This window comes from Rhinolophus sinicus, chromosome 10 (genome assembly GCF_057876585.1).
Source record: "Rhinolophus sinicus isolate RSI-liver-muscle chromosome 10, RSI-T2T, whole genome shotgun sequence".
Lineage (NCBI taxonomy): Eukaryota > Metazoa > Chordata > Mammalia > Chiroptera > Rhinolophidae > Rhinolophus > Rhinolophus sinicus.
In genome coordinates, this window is record NC_142510.1 from 9,578,810 (window position 1) to 9,595,317 (window position 16,508).

Genomic DNA, 16,508 nt, shown 5'->3' on the forward strand with positions numbered 1-16,508 from the left:
GGAGGAGGAGAAGCCACGCCCACAATGCCTGGGACTGGCGGCCCCTATTCTCACTGGACCACAAATCCCAGAATACAATGCGTCCACTCAGTCCAGTTTCGGCCGAGCATGCGCTCTTAGAGTTCCCGGGTGGCAGGTGGGATTCGCTTACGACCGCTGGCGGCAGAACCATGGTAAGAAGCAGGGTGGTGGGAACGGAGGGAATTGACGCGCTTTTGGGGTCGGAGTCAGGCCTACGGCAGGCAGGCCGACGCCTGGGGTTGTGATTCGGGGAATGCGCGGGAGAGGCCTCCGGGGTGGGTTACGATTTGTTATTCCCGGGCTTCCTGTGCACTCGGGTCACGTGGGTCAACAAGAGCAATAACTAAAACTCACTGTGTATCAAGTTTATCAAGTCCATCAAGTGCATTTGAGGCCTTTGAAACCATTATCTCATTCAGTATGTTCTGAATCCCCATTTCAAAGACGAAGAAACTGAGGCCCAGCGAGGTGGAGTAACTTGTCCAAGGATCCACAGCTAGTGACTTTAGGTGTCAGGATTGGAACCCAGATCTGTTGATTGGCACCCAGATCTGATTCCACAGCCCAAAGCATCTTTCATTGCACTACTCAAGGTGTAGCACTGGGCCCCTAATAAAATCCTCGTGCTTCCGTTTGGTGCCTCCATCCTTCCCTCCTCTTCCATTCCTTCCCCCTCCCCAAACTAGGCTCAGGAAACACCCAGATGACTCTTTAACCCATCTTTAAACACCCAGATGACTCTTAACAAGAGATTCAAAAAGTTATTATGCTATTAGCTCACGAATTTGTTGTCCACAGGACATTGACTGTTTAGTTTCCTGCTTGGGGAAGAGTTCACATCGCCTAATGGTTCCAGCGCCCAGCCCAGAGTAGGCTCTTCCTGGGTATTTGTTGAATGAATGAAGGCTCCATCTCCTTTCCTATACCTGCTTGAACTGCCTGGAGGAAAGAGGGCCAGTGTGAGAGTCAGACTCTGCCCCACTCACTAGCTGTGTGTCTTTGGGTAAATCTCTTACTTCTCTGGGCTTAGTTTCCTCACTGGTAATGTGGAAGTAGTGGTTCCTGTCTCACAAGCTTTTGTGAAGATCACGTGAGGCAAAGCATCTGGGTTTACCTTTCCTCGGGCTTTGGCAGTAGTGGTGACCTTACAGGGTTGGTGGGAGCCTCCGTGTAAGATCTTTGCAGACGTTGGTTGTGTCACGGGCATGGTTGAGTTCTTTGAGAGAAATGGTCTCCTGTCTCCCTTCCAGGCGGTCCTGCTCCGAGCTGTGCCGCGGTGGCCAGGGCCAACCGTGTGGGGAAGGCCACTCTACCGTCTGTGGTATTGCAATGGGCAGGATCCGAGGAGGTGCGTGGGGGGCAGGTCGGCCACCTCGAAGGAGAGACCACCGGGCACAGAGACGGAGAAATTCCACATGGTCTACCGTTTGGATGCCATCAGAGCCTTCGGGTACTTGTCTCAGCTGAAGGTGGCACAGACGGCCCTGACGGTGGTGGCCCTGCCACCTGGCTTCTACTGGTATTCCCAGGGCCTCATGACTCTCAACTCCCTGTGCCTCGCGGGGGGGATAGCTGGCTTCGCCCTGACCATGCTGTGTTGGATGAGCTATTTCTTCCGGAGGCTGGTGGGTATCCTGTACGTGAACGAGTCAGGAACTGTGCTGCGGGTGGCCCACCTGACCTTCTGGGGCTGGCGGCAGGACACATACTGCCCGGTGGCTGATGTCATCCCCCTGGCAGAAACCCAGGACCGGCCCCAGGAGCTATTCGTGCGGATCCAGCAGTACAGTGGGAAGCAAACCTTCTACCTTACCCTGCGCTATGGACGCATTCTGGACAGAGAGCGTTTCACGCAGGTGTTTGGGGTACTGGACACGCGCAACTGAACATCTGGACGCTGGGCTTCCGGGTAGCACTTCCGGGTAGCACTGGGCTGCCTGGGTCTCTGACAGAAGCCTGAGGGTGTGAGTGAGGCTAAAGAAGGAGATCTGGAAGTTGGAGACTTTGCCAGGGCCCCTGGGAACTTGTGTTTTGGGGTGAGGACGTTCCCAAGGTGGATGCTAGTAACCTAGTTTAGGAAAGAGGCCCGTAGTGCAAATTCTTACTGCACTGTCGATGACATTCTGTTAGGTAATGGCCAGAAGTGGCTGTTTAGAGCCAGTTTTTGGAGGAAGCTATGCCAGCTTCCCTCAATACAGGGCAGTGACGTGGGAAGAGAGGTGTGGCCAGGGGAACATAGGACTTGGAGTCAGAAGACTTGGGTTCTGTCCGTTCTCAGCTCCCTGTCCTGGGGCAGGTAAGTCAGTCTCTGAACCTTGGTTTTGCATTTTTTAAATGGAAACTCCGGCCTGTCTTGTGAGATGGGTGTGAGAATAAACAATAAATGTCAAGTGCTTTGCAAACTCAACGGGTGGGAGCAAATATTAAGCGTTAGTTAATTCAGAGGTGATGGTGCAATGGACCCAGCAGCAGACGGGACTTGAGATGAAGCCTCGTGCTGGGTCCTTTCATTCTGCCAGGATGGTAGCTGCACCATGACTGAGGGAACAGTGTCATCCCAGAGAGCACAGCACCCCTGCCGGGACGATGGTCACTACCCAGAGGTCTAGGGGCTTGCACGCCAGACGCCTCTGTGGACTTTGTGTTCCTGGGCCAATTTTTGCCTAAAGAATAGGTTCTCAAGCCCTGGCTCCATGTGCAGAATCACCTGGAGAGCTATTTACAAATAAATCACTCTCCCCAGGTGATGTTCATGTGTAGCCTGGGTCTACAATCGCTGCCCCGAAGTGTCACCACCCTGGGAGATGAGAGCTGGCTTCTCACCAGCCTTGGCATAAAAACCTTCACGTCGATACATGATCGATACAGTACCAGCAGAGGGCACAAAGAGTAAATGCATTATCCCTCCCATTATTCCCGAGCTAAAGTCACAGATCTCCACGTGACAATGGCAGTCGGCTTAGGGCTCCTGCAGTGCACGTGGGGCAGCACTTGGGAGCTGTCCAAAAAAACCCCAAATCAACATCAGCAGAGACAACAAAACTCGCCTGTGTTTAGTCCCTGTAGATTCTGGAAGAAGCTGGGTATCTGTATTTTTATGCTTCCCAGGTAATTCCAAGGCACCCCAAGTTTTGAGGATCCTTGTGTGGGGTTTACCCTTCTTCCCCAAAGCCATGCAGCAGCTTCTCAGCAAAATGGAAGTGGTCTTTAGATTCAGGCGGTGGGGATGTTGGCAATTTCCCCCTTTGACAATTCCAAAATGGTAACCTAACAGAAATACCCAAGCACACATAGGAGGATGTTCACTGAATGTTTCTAATGGCAAAACAAAACAATAGTACAGATGAAACTGGAAGTAAATTAAGTCGACAGTGGGAAACATTCAGTCATTGAAAGTGTCAGTGATGTCACCATGTTTGTCCCTTGTCGACTGCTTTTCCTTCCTGTCTGCTGAGAGAGAACCTTCTGGACTTTGCACCTCGCCATACCCTGGGCTGTGTCTAATTTAGATGCAGGGCGTGGGGTGGTCTGTAGCGTGTCGGTTTTCAAGTGGTAGTTGCTATGGGCCGAATGTTTGTGTCCTCCCTAAAATTCATGTTGAAAGCAGCCCCCCAATGTGATGGTATTTGGAGGTAGGTGGGGCCTTTGGGAGGTGATTAGGGTTAGATGAGGTCATGAGGGTGAGGCCCTCAGGAAGGGATTCGTGTCCTTATAAAGACAGGACAAGATTGCATGCATAAAGGAAGGAAGAGCATGGTAGGACAGAACCAGGAAGAGGCCCTCACCAAGAACCCAACCATGTACTTCAGGCCTCGAGAACTGTGAGACGTAAATGTTTGCAGTTCAGGGGGCCCAATCTGTGGTATCTTGGCCCGAGTTAAGAATCCCGCAGACTGGACTCTAACTGGGGACGTTCATGGTGTACGTGGCTGAGAGCTACTGTCCTTGCTACAGCTGTTACCACAAATGACTTACCTTGTCCCGGAGCCAGGTATCCCACCGCAGCCCATCATTGAATGATTACGTTTAATACACTCCCCAGAATGGATCTGGCAGGTTTAGCTGCTTGTGGGGCCAACCTGGAGTGAATTGCCCAAATAACTAGGGTTGGTGCTTTCCTTGGGCTCCTTTGTGACTCCAGGACTTGAGTTCCCAAATGGAAAACAACAGGTCCCTTTGAACCCCAGGCAGAGTCTAACTTTTATGGCCTTGTTTTGATCCTGCAGTATTCAACTGTAAAATCTTGCCTGATTAGAGTTCCTCAGGTAGGGCCGATACCATCTGCCTCCGCAAGGGAACTGATGGGCAGAAAATCAACTTTTTTATGGAGTATTTGACCTGGAGGTTCTGGCACCTTCCACCCGCCTGCCTTAGGACTGTTGTGTGTAGGGTCTCACACAGATGTTGAGCAGTTCAAATCCACGTTCCAGTTGGAGGCTGGGAGAAAGGCCCTTGAGTGTTGACAACCCCTGTCTTCAATGAGTCCCAGCCTGTGTGCACACACACTCAGCTGTGTACACACGAACACATCAGCTTTCCTCTGTGTGCATTCTGGCTTCTAAGCCTGTGTGATTTGGGGCAGGTTCCCTTAACCTCTCTGAGCTTGTTTCCTCACCTTAAAAACAGGCATAGAAATACCCAGTTCATAGGTGTGCTGGGAAAATTATAAAGCGCCAGTAGAATATGCTTGCGCATTACAGATGCTCAAATGATCAGTAGCGCTCTGTGATCGTTTAAAAACTACATTTAATGGTAGATGCTGCCTTCCAAGTCAGTTGTTTCATAGACATGTTGGACGTCTGAGCTGGAAATCCTGTGATCCAAACCGCATGTTTTACAGGTGAGAAAACTAAGGGTGACTGAGGGCCACTGAGAGCTGGGGGCAGAAGTGAGACAGGAGCCCAGGATCCCCACGTCCGGGTCAGGGACACCAGGAGGGTGAAGGGCCAGCTCACTGCCACGGGTGCTCAGCGAGCATCTTTTCTGTGCCTCCCCACTGAGGTCATCCATTTACCACCTCACTCGACTGAAAGAACCTGATTTAATTGGTCTGGGGGGAGACCCAAGCTTTGGGATTGTTTAAAAAGCTCTCCGGCGGTGACTAAAGTACATCCAGTGTGGAGAGTCTGTCCTGAATGCTTTGGATTTGGTATTTTCCTGTCCCTCTCCATCCATCCCATTGTTGTCCTGGGCAGGCCACCAGCTCATCTTGATTGTGATCAGGTCCCATCCGGCCTCCGTTTGTCGCAGTGAGCACTCAGGACAATCTCTCTATACCACACGTCCAGAGTCTCCCTCTGCTCCGGACCATGGCTGGCTCCATCACTGCACGGAAGGCCCCTCAGATCTGAGGCTGCCGATTTCCCTGGCCTCCCTCCCTTGGTGATCTAGTAATGCCGAACAGTGTAGACATGCCTCCTGCCTTTGTGCCTTCGGTTAGTGACTCTGGCTCTGGAATGCCTTCCCGCCCTCCTCTGCGTCACTGGAGTAACCTTGAAGAGGAAATTTGGGCTCAACTTCCACCCCAACACAGGGCCTGTCCTTTGCGCACGTACAGCATCCAGGGTCTTCCTGCATCCTGGTCCTCACACTGGGTCGCTGTCACCTTTGCCCCACTAGAAGGAGAGCTGAGGGTAAGGCGCATGCCTTGTCCACCCCTATCAGATGGTACGTCCTTGATGAACACTGGTGAAATGAACAGCCTTCACAGTGTTTCCCGAACCCAACGCAGACTTACGCAGGTCACGTGTTCACCACGACACCCTAAGACGTATGTAATTGGTGCTTCATCAGTAGTTGCCAGACAATTACCACCATTTCCAACCAAAAAGGCCACATTCACTCTGTTGTTTCCATTATAAATATATTGTTTCAATTTAACAATACTGATTAACAAGGGAAACACAGTTAATGAAGGGACTTGTGCATATGGGCGTCAGTTACCTTGTGACAAGTTAATTTATCATTTATTGGCACTGTCAACAGGACACTGTAAACAAGATCGTAAGTCGGCAATGCTCCCTAGCGATGGTTTTCTACCACGAGCTGACGATAGATGATAGGTAACTGTTATGCAGTTTTGCATGGTTACTGAGTGTCAGTAAAAATTATAAAAAAAAAACACCCATTTATAATAAAAGGGAGGATGTGCTAAGACTTGCTATTACTGGACCTTGTTTTCTGTAAAAGTGACAAGATTTGCTAGAGACATTTCCTAAACTCTATGGCACGAATGTAGGATGGATTGATTCATTTCCAGTCCGTCAGCCACAGAAGCACTTCTCCCTGGGTTCTGCCCTCGACGGCAACCTGTCCGCTGGGTCCCCTGTGTTTTCACCAACCTCTTCCAAGTTGCTACGACCTTGAGCTCTGCTGAGAATTCTTTTCCTTGAAATTCTTCCAGCTAGGCCCCTACCCCCAAAAGCAGATGTCTTAGGAACTCATTACGCCCTGAGTCAACAAGAACTTGATAAATGGCTTTAAAAGTTTTATGAGAATAACTTCCCTTTGGTAAGGAGTGAATAAATCTGGAAATGATTGACCAGATAAAATGGTGGTTTCATTTCTCTGTGAATTCCCCCGGGGGAAAGAACAAAATATTGGAGCCACTCTCTCCACCAAAGAGCCAAGTTTCTGGTTGTGCCCTGGATTAAAAACCTTCTGGATTCCAGGAACTTTACTGTATATTTGCATCCAGTGCTCAAGTTCTCAGGAGAAAGCATACTCATGTCAGTAAATGAATTATGGTTTGGTTTGCATTTTGCTTGTTTGTTAAATAAGGCCTTGAATTTTGAACGACTGCCTATGGAATCTGGATCCCAAGTGAAGGGTGTGACACTATAAACTGATGTGTCTGCATATGCTGTTCCTTTTCAGCCACACTCTTCCTTGCCTTGTCTGTTTGGTGAACTCCTGCTCATTCTGCAAAACCCTGCTCAAATGTCACTTTTTTCTTGAACCTCCCTTAAGTGGATTGGGGCACTCCCTCCAATTTCCTGATGCTTCATCAAATACCTGCTACAGCACTTGCTGCTCAGCTTTAATTGTTGGCTTAAGTCTGTTGTGCACAGTAGAATGTGAATCCCTTCAGAGCAGGGACCATGTCTTATTTCAGGTCTGTCCCCCTCGTGCTTAGCACTGGGCCTGGGACAGAGCAGGTATTTAATACAAGTTTCATGAATAAATGATTGAATAGGTAAACACAGCAGAACTTTAAAGTAACGGATTAGCACTGACTGCAAGAATGCAAAGTGGATTCAGGGATCTGTCTGTATCTGTCACACATGTTAGTGCCTTTTGTTCTCAACAAAAACAGGTCGATGACCAAGTCTGCTGAAGAGTAGAAACTGAAAAAAAAAATCACTTTGAGATCTCTGGGTGATTAGTTATTAAAAGACCAAAGTGCTGAATGGAGGACCTTGAAATGCCCGTCTCCCGACGGTCAACCAAGGCGCTGGGAGATGAAGTGGCCTTCCTTCTGGACAGAATGCAGCCAGACTTTCTCCATCTCCCCACGAAACAATGCTTTATTGCTGTAGGGCTACCAGACGCCTCAGCCATCTGCACACTCAGGAAAATCTCTAATTTGGAGTGGCAAGGTACAAGGGAACCACCTCAAACCCACAGGCTGCTTTTTTCCATGCGGAGCTCTAGTGCCTTTAATTCATGACGCTTCCCTCGAGGAGAAATCTGGTTTAGCAACTGACGGGTGTGATGGAACAGCAGAGGTCTTCCTAGGGCTGCTCAGAAGGGGAGCAAAGGTGCATGAACCAAATCTAGAGAAAGAGCCTCCTGGGCGAGGGGTCCAAAAGGCAGACCCCAGACGGTTGGGAGACAGGAGGAAGTGACTCTGTTGCCCCAGGCCCTGGGCTCATGCTCCCGGGCGACTGGCTTGTGCTTCTGACCCTTTGGCTCATGTGTGTCCTTGTGTGCCTTCTGCTCAGGCTGCAGCTTTCTTTGCAGAGGACTCAGTTGACATTTAACAGGGGGGAGAGTTTGGGGAATGGAGGAAGGCAAGTAGGAACCATCAGTGATGCATCTGGAGAGTCTACAAGAGCAAATCTCCATCAAGGACAGAATTCACAGTTTAGAGGAACCCCCAGGTGCACGGAGAGGAGTGGTCCAAGGCCTGGCTCAGTCCTAATGTCCCCACTGTCCTGCCTTCACTGAACTGTGCATGAGGCGTGCTCAGAGCTCTGGGAGCCAGGTGAGAGGGGGCCAGCAGGGCTGCTTGCATAGGGCGAGGGAGCCAGCACCCTTGACTACAGAATACGGCACTTGAGAGTGACCCAGGAGACCCAGCCATCAGTCCCAGGAGCAGGCGTCATTCCCTTTACTGGCTTTCAAAGAAATTGTTGGGGTCAAGGGCAGGCAGACATATATGGCCATGACCCTGACGACCCGTCAGGAGACTGTCCGGGGCCCAAACAGACTTTCTGGGTTTAAACCAATGAGACATCATTGGCTCTGCAAGGAGGAAAACCAAAACCAGTCCCTCCCTTCTCTCCCCACAACTCACCAAAAAACGTCCCCTCCCCACACACCACCCTTCCGTTTATGCATTCACCTCTGATACTTTAAGTGAAAACATGAATTAGGCAAACTAATCAATTTGACAACTGTTGAGATCGGGGCTTTTCCAGAGCGTAGTGGAAATGGCTTTGTTACTTGAAGTCGGCTAAGATGTCGCTGAAAATGTTGAGGAACAGGTGTGCGTGGTGATCCCTGAAGACCAGAGTGGGACGGAAACGAATGGACTTGTCCCCACAGCCCCCCAACACCACGCCTGAAAGAAATGGCAGGAAGTCGGTTAGGAGTTGGGCTTAGAGTCAGGGGGTTCGCGTACACATGTCTCTTCCTTCCCTCCCTCCTTCCAAGTTTGAATGCCTGCTGTGCTGCCCCTGAACTAGGTCTAGAGATAGAGAAATCCTGAGCCCAAGTCGTTGCCTTCCAGAAACTTGTGGTGTGGTGAGGAAAGAAAATAACAAGTAAATTACAAAGGGGTGGAAGGTCAGAAGCGTGCACGTGGGGCAGAGCCGTCCCAAAGAGGGAGGGCCCCTTATTTGAAAGGCCGACTTTAACATTGCCTTGCTGGGCGTCCTTGTCTCAGTTGCTTAGCATCTCTGAGCCTCAGTTTTCTCCTTTAATGAGGTGCATCACCCTTGCCCTTCAGGGCGGGTACAGGGGTGCCATAAGATGGCACAAATGAAAGACACCATGCTTGACACATAGTGGGTGCTCTTGTCTCACCACAATATATCCCCCACCCCACCCCAGCTTAAAACTCTTCCATGACTTCCCACAGCTCTTAGGAAAAAAGTCCAGAATTTTGAACCTGATCCACAGGCTGACGTGAGCCGGGAAGTACCTCCAGTCCCATTGGTCCCTTATCACCCTCCATCCTTTTGGATTCTCCAGCCCTTAAGCTCCATCCTACTTCAGCCAATTGCAAATGTTCCTCCCTCTGCCTGGGATGCTTTTCCTGACCTGCACCAGGCCGACCGCTGTCCATCCATCAAGATTTAGGTCAAATGCCATTTCCTCAAGGGGGGGCTCCCCCTCCCTGGGGTCCCACCAAGGGGGGGGGGGTGTGACCCTCATCCACCAGGGGGCGGGCTCCCCCTCCCCGGGGTCCTTCACTGATTTCCTGGACACTTTCCCCAGCTATTGACTCTCTTAGCCCTTTTTCCTCCTTCCTAAGATTCATAACTGCAATCTGTTGTTCACGAAGTCATCTCTTTAACGTCACCCCTTCCTGCTGGACTGTTAGCTCCTTGAAGGAAGGGACACCAAAGTTCTTCATCGTGAGTCTCCCCAGTGTCGGTGTCACTCACCTTCTCAGTGAGTATTTGTCAAATGAATAAATAACTGTATGAGGAAATCCCGCCAGTAACTTTCTCTTCTTTTGAGAAAGAACATTCAGACTGTTTTCAGCCCTGTGTCTCCCCGTCCCCCCACACCAGGGAACGCGGGGTACCGAGGAAACCCAGCTTCCGTTCCTGGCTGCCTTACCTTTGTTTCTGGATATTAAAATGAGTTTGTTCCGTATGGATTCATCTGGGGTGTCAAAGGAGCAGAATGTACCTCGTCCTCTCACTCGGCTGATGAACTGGGGGTACCGGGCCTGCAGTGGGGGAACAAGGCTGGAACTGAAGCCTGTCACCTGTGTACCAGCCAGCTCTGTGGCTGTGGCTCCTCAGACACCCCCCGTGTCCAGCCTTTGGGCCTCTGCATGGACCGCAGGACCACTGTGGGGTTCGGAGCTCTGGCCCTGCAGACATTGAGTTCCGGGTTCAAACCTTGCTCAGCCTCTTTTTCACGGTGCAACTTTGGGTGAGTCACTTAAGTGGATTGTGACTCAGTTTCCTCTTCTGTAAAGTGAAGGATATAAATGCTATTGACCCCAAAGTGCTGTGGTGAGAACTTAGTGAGATGAAGTTTCTCTGTCACGTCCTAAGCCCAGGGCCTGGCACTTGGGAGGCGCTCAGTAGATGTCAGCTACCTTCATTTATCAGCTCTTTTTCTAGAAAAGCGGTGATTCTTCTGGGAGGAAAAAAGCTCACCCTCACTCAAGTCTTGGCGGTTAAGGGCTGTACTGGAATGAATACTGCCCCCCCCCACCCCCAAGTGCATGTCCACCTGGGACCTGCAAATGTGACCTTGTTTGGAATCAGGTCTTTGCTGATGTAATAGGTGTAGATAAGGCCATAATGGAGTGGGGGGGGGGCCCTACGTCCAATGAGGGGCATCCTTATAGGAGGAGAAAAATGACGCAGACACATGACAGAGGGCAGAAGGCCATGTGACAACGAGGCAGAGACAGGAGTGAACGCCAAGGATTGCCAGTAGCCAAGAGGCCTGGGATGGACTCTCCCTCAGAGTCTCCGGAAAGAATCAATGATACCGAAATCTTGATTTCGGATTTCTGGCTTCCAGAATGGTAAGAGAATAAATTCTTGTTTTACGCCACCCAGCAGCCCCAGGAAGCGAATGCAGTCACCCAGAATAGAGGGTCTGGTTCCTCCTCACTCTCCATCGTCCATGCGAAGGACAGTAAATTGGCTTGGATCACCCAAAATAATTTCGGGTACCAGGGGCAGAGATGGGGTGCACGTGTCATTTCGTGACAGCCCTTTGGGAGAAACTGGAGATAAAGTTAGATTCTGGGGATAGTAAAGACCCACGTATACGCCAGGCACTGGACTAGGCACTTACATGCATGACCTTGAATCCTCACTCTACTAGCAAAGGGCCCATGTTGATCGCCACAGATGAGGAAACTGAGGCACGGAAGTCACTCTAGCACTCGCTCTTGCACTTGCTGACTAGCTGGGAACCAATGATTTGAATGCTCTCTCCCAATAGAGTGGAGGCCGAGAACAAGATCTCACTCATGCTTGGGGCCCTTGTCTCTTTCTCTCTCTCTCACATACACACACGCTTAGTAACTGTCAGCTTGATTAATACATGGCCGTGACCTCCCCATCCCCTCCTCACCGTAGGGCTTCGATTGCTGTCTCACCCTTTCTTCCAGCTCATTGTTTTAGGGTGGTCCTACAATCTTACCTCCTTTTTGTGTATAACTTTGTAAGTCCCCTAACTGCTCACCCCCCTTTAAATGAGAACCCACGCTGGGAAACATGGTGGCTACACCCCTTTTCAGGGCCAGGCCTCCTTGATCAGGGACCTTCAAGCTGCCTTGTCCTTCAGGACACTCCCTTGTGACTAAGGACGGGGGCATCAACTGGGACATTTAAGAGAAGCACAGGGACACCCTTCCTGGCATTCTTTCAGCTCTAGGCCTTGCTCTTCTGTGTAGTAAGACATCACTCATGGGTCCCAAGGCCTGTTTCTACTGTTTATTCCTGAGCCACACAGCTGTCTTGCAATCTGTGACACTCCCACTGTTCTCCCACTCGCCTATCAAGGGACACCTCAGATGGTCTGAAGCCTTTTGCTTCTCTTTCGTCCCACTGGTGCCTTCTTTGACTCCCTACCTTGTCCCTTGCCAGGCTGTGAACTCTTGACTGCCTGTCGCTTCTTATCCTGAGAGCCTGGCCTGAGTCTGGCTCACCAAGAAGGCTGCTATCCACGGTCTGTGTGGACCTCGGACCTCGTGGGAAGTCTGCTCCGCTCAACACAGGGAGCAGCCACGTTTGTGACAGCCCAGAACAACCAGCTCCCTCTCAAGCCCCGGCCCCTGCCAGCAGGGCCCAAAGGTCTCCCAGGAAAATAAAGGATACCTATCATTTCTCCTGCCACTGGCCCACAGCAAAGGAGCCCCGCACTGGGAAGGAAAGGCCTGACCCACTGCAGAGGCTTTTTCTAGTGCCTGCCCCTGCCCAACCTCACTTTAAATGCAAATCCAGCCCGAGAAAAAAAAAAAATCCCAACCAGACGGTCTTCACAGCCACACGTAACTCCTTCAGAATATTTGCAATCCGGCAGATCTGGGGTTAAAACCTGGCTCCCATCCCAAGCCTCCCTTTGCTCATCCAGAAAACGAGGAGCGTCACATTTTCCTAATTTCAAATTGTTCTGAGTTAGGGTATCCAGAGAAAATACAGGATGCCCAGGTAAACTGTAATTCTGGATAAACCATCTACAACTTTATAATATAAGTACGTCCCAAATGGTGCACGATATATATTCTTTTATGTTAAAAAAGAAGTCGCTGTTTTTCAAATTAAACTGGGCATCCTGTGTTAAATGATTTGCTGAATTGGGCTGCCCTGCCTGGGGGCGGGGGGGGGGGGTGTCCCTGGAGCTCTGGCCTCTGCACGTCCTGGAGCTGGAGGGATGCCGTGCTGGAGAGCTCAGAAGCTGACCTGGGGGCAGTGGGGCGCTGTGGCTGGGGTCCTGGGAGAGCGGGGGTGGGGCCAGGCCACGTGGGGGGTGGGTACCTGGAGGTCCAGCAGCCCCGTGAGCAGGGCCTTCCCAGCGTGGGCTGCATTATTCAGCAGGTCCTCCCGCTTGATGATGTTGATGACCTCGGCCAGCAGCAGGTTCTTGGATGGGTCCCCCAGCCAGGTGTTGAAGATCCGGTAAGGCTGGAACGAGGCCCGGGGAGGCGGGTTCACACATAGGCACACCCTGAGGGCACCCCCCACTTCTAAGGGAAAGAAACTAACCCAGTGAGCAGCTACTAAGGGCTGGGAGGATAACACATATTATCTCAGTGAATTCTTTCCATTACAACAACCCTACAGGGAAGTATGACTACCATGTTTCCCCGAAAATAAGCCCTAGCCGGACCATCACCTCTAATGCGTCTTTTGGAGCAAAAATTAATATAAGATCTGGTATTATATTATATTATATTATATTATATTATATTATACCCGGTCTTATATTTTATATAAGACCCAGTCTTATTTTAACATAAGACTGGGTCTTATATTAATTTTTGCCCCAAAAGACGCATTAGAGCTCATGGTCTGGCTGTCTTATTTTCTGGGAAACATGGTAGTAATATGACTCTTAGGGAGACTAACTCATCTAAGTGCTGGCAAATCCCTCAGTCCTGGAGAAATCAAGACAGTTGGGCCTTGACTATAATCTTCATTTTATAAAGAAGGAAGCTGAGGATCTGAGAGCGTAAGTGATTTGTCCAGGGAAAACATAGCTCACAGGTGGTGGACTCAGGCCATCAATTGATGGCAGTTTGACCACTCCATTTATTTCTCCATGAATCTATACGTCAACGTGGTAGTACAGTACAGTGGTTAAGAGCATGGGCTCTGGGTTTGAATCCTGGCTTTGTCACTTAACAGGCTGTGTGACCTTGGACAGCTTATTTAACCAATCTGTGCCTGATTCCTCCTTAGTGAAATGGGACAGAAAAAGAACACTGACTTGGTTAGATTGTTGTAAGGATTAAAAATACATGAGGAGTACTTAAAACTGGGCCAGGCACAGAGCAACTGCTCGGTTCACAGCAGCAGCTATGAACAATATGATTATATGTGTACACAGAGGAAACTGAGAAGACTGACAATGGGCTGCTATGAAGGCAGCTCTGCAGAGAGAGCAGGGGTGATCGTAACCATTGGCTAATTAAATTGATGTGAACTGGGCCTTAGAAAACCTCCGTGACACTTGAAAGTGTGCAGCCAGTGCCTGGTTTGTGAGAAGGCAGCAGTTACGAGAAAGCCCGGTTCCTTCGCCTGCCTCCCTCCCCTGCCCTAGAAAGGACAGAAGCGTGGGCTCAGCACTCACAGCATTGGGCCTGAACTCCTCCTTGTGGAAGAAGCCACCTGTCATCATCTTCTTGCTGAAGGTCATCACATCTGCAGGGTCGTCCAAACCCCAGTGCTCATGGGCCCAGAATTTGCCGGTGCAGCCCCCTCCCGTCTGGACCTCATCCACCAAGAAGGCACAGCCGTGCTGGAGAGAGAGGAAGGAGAAATAAACTCCCACCACAACCGACCAACCTCGGACCCCTGAGTCAGCCCAAGAGTCCTTGCTTTCTGAACTGCAAACCAAGCCCACGTTCTTGGGAACAACTAAACAAATCCTTAAGCAGGCAGCTCCCCCAGAGCTGTGTCTAATGTTTCCACCAACTGCTGAGCTGGAACCAAACGGGGACATCGAATATCCCCTGGCCCAAAGCCCAGCAGCACAGTATCTGGCCCAGTCCGAGCGAGCCGACTTAGGGGGGACCGTGGCCCAGCAGTGAGGCCTAGCTAGCCATTTTCCAGACGTCTGTCGCCATGTTTGCCCGCTCTGCTCACCATTGGACTATTATTTACTTAGTATGTGTGTTTAAATCAACTCATGTCATACAACCTTTATCTGTGAACTTGCTGGTTGGATGTGCCGATTGTACGTGCAAGACACATTCAAATGAACATATGATATTAACATCAAGTCTGTTCACTTTGCCTCTGTTGAGTGTGGACCACACTGGGCTGGAAGGTGAGGTGGGGTCTCTAGAAAGAAAAGGATGGGGGCTGAGGCCTTCCCAGGAGTGTCTTGATTACAAAAGTCCCCAAAGAAGGTGACAGGCAGCTGGTTTCTGCACTAAGACGTTAGGGAAGAATTTCCTTCCCTGTCCTCGACCCCAGCTTTGCTACCTGTGAGGCAGACAGGCAGCCTCTGAACATCTGGAAGTTTACAAGTCCCCCAAAGCTAACCCTTTGTTCTGGGAAACCAACTGGAGACAGCCGGTGGCCCCATCCAACCCCGGCCCCATGCACTGACCTTCCTGGAGATGTCTCTCAACTTCCGGAAGAAGTCATCAGACGCGTGGTTGTCTCCGCCCTCCGACTGGATGGGTTCCACGATGATCCCGGCCACCGTCTTCTTCTTTTTCCGGTATTTCACGATCAGATCCTCCACCTGGAATCCAAAGCGGGAAGTGACAATGGCTTACGGCGAGGCCACTGAGCAGCACAGTCCAGGGGACAGGCACGTGGGGTCCCGTGAACCCCGGGAAGTTACATCAAAAACGTGCTCGTGTGCCCTTCCGGGGAAGACTGACATCGCAGCCATGTGTGTGGATGGGAACATGTTCTACTTGGCACTGGTGCCAATCCTTGCGGGGATCCAGACTGATAACTGGGGGCAAATTATTTAACCTTCTGAAGCCTCACGCTCTTGATCTGTAAATGGGGTAACTGACAGCATACCCACCAAGGTCACGGAGCTCAAATCCTAAGGTGAAGAGGGAAAACCATTTTGCCCCCAGCAACAGAATCCTTCCAGTGTCTTACAGGGAACCCCAATATATGGAACAGATCAAAGGAGTGTCTTCCAGTTGAAGGGGAGGCATGGTGACAGGGGCTACACGTCCTCAGTCCCTCCCCTGTCTGAACTGTACCCCCCGTGCTTCCAAAGCAGCCCTGAATTTGGAAACTGGGAAAAGGCTGAAAAACAGTGGACTAAAGGATCCCGTAGAAACACTTTTTCTATGAGCTGCCCCATACTCTGCCCATAAATTCATTTTCTCTTATTCTAGCGTCAATGAAGCTTGCCCCCAAAGAAACTTGACTGATACTGAAATTGGTACTAGAAGTGGGGTGATGGGCGCCAGGTAGCAAAATCAACATGTAATATGGAACATTGGGACAGGAGGCCTCTCTGTCCCTATGTCCCTCTCTGGGAGCGCCACACGGACCCCAAATAAACTCTTTGTTCCTATTCTCCAGCATGAAGTCTTGGGGTGGTGAGGGTAAGGGAATGGGGGTGTGGGGAAGGTATAGAAAGTCCAGGTGTTACCTCTTCTAGGCAGCGGGCCTCTTCTTGTCGGTTCTCCTTCATAAACTCTTCCAGAGGGTATTGCAGCCGTGGAAACGGTGCGATGGGCCAGTCGAAGGAAGGGATATCGATCTTGTGAATAGCTTTGGAGTGTGTGGTCGCTAAGCAGCCTAGGACCCGAAAAACAGAAGCGCAGATGGTTGACATGGGGGAGGAGAGTGGACAGTCTTTGAAAAGGGGACGATGGGCATTTCAGGCCAAGACTTCAAATGCCCAGGGAGGCCTGTTAA

General features: G+C 50.6%; 2 protein-coding genes across 5 annotated transcripts in view; one reads left to right on the top strand and one right to left on the bottom strand.

The window, feature by feature from the left end:
* The first annotated feature begins 15 nt into the window (after window positions 1–15).
* On the top strand, window positions 16–12,709 carry TMEM186 (transmembrane protein 186). Of its 2 annotated transcripts, XR_012493094.2 has the most exons (3): window positions 16–173; window positions 1,272–2,317; window positions 12,033–12,709. XR_012493094.2 is itself a non-coding variant. In XM_019754104.3 (2 exons), the coding sequence occupies exons 1-2, from the start codon at window positions 78–80 to the stop codon at window positions 1,905–1,907; spliced, it is 732 nt and encodes a 243-aa protein (XP_019609663.3). In that variant the 5' UTR covers window positions 16–77; the 3' UTR covers window positions 1,908–2,428. The 2 variants fall into 2 exon arrangements, 1 of the variants encoding a protein (XP_019609663.3); XM_019754104.3 differs by lacking the exon at window positions 12,033–12,709 and having other exon boundaries at window positions 1,272–2,428.
* Window positions 5,868–16,508, bottom strand: part of ABAT (4-aminobutyrate aminotransferase) — a 63,624-nt gene continuing 52,983 nt past the window's right edge. For all 3 annotated transcript variants that reach the window (XM_019754096.3, XM_019754097.3, XM_019754099.3), the window contains exons 11-16: window positions 16,240–16,388; window positions 15,223–15,360; window positions 14,239–14,406; window positions 12,924–13,070; window positions 10,033–10,144; window positions 5,868–8,806 (exon numbers count right to left, since the gene is read on the bottom strand). In XM_019754096.3, coding sequence (XP_019609655.1) covers window positions 8,685–8,806; window positions 10,033–10,144; window positions 12,924–13,070; window positions 14,239–14,406; window positions 15,223–15,360; window positions 16,240–16,388 — 836 coding nt within the window. In that variant the 3' untranslated portion in view covers window positions 5,868–8,684. The remainder of the gene's footprint in view (window positions 8,807–10,032; window positions 10,145–12,923; window positions 13,071–14,238; window positions 14,407–15,222; window positions 15,361–16,239; window positions 16,389–16,508) is intronic.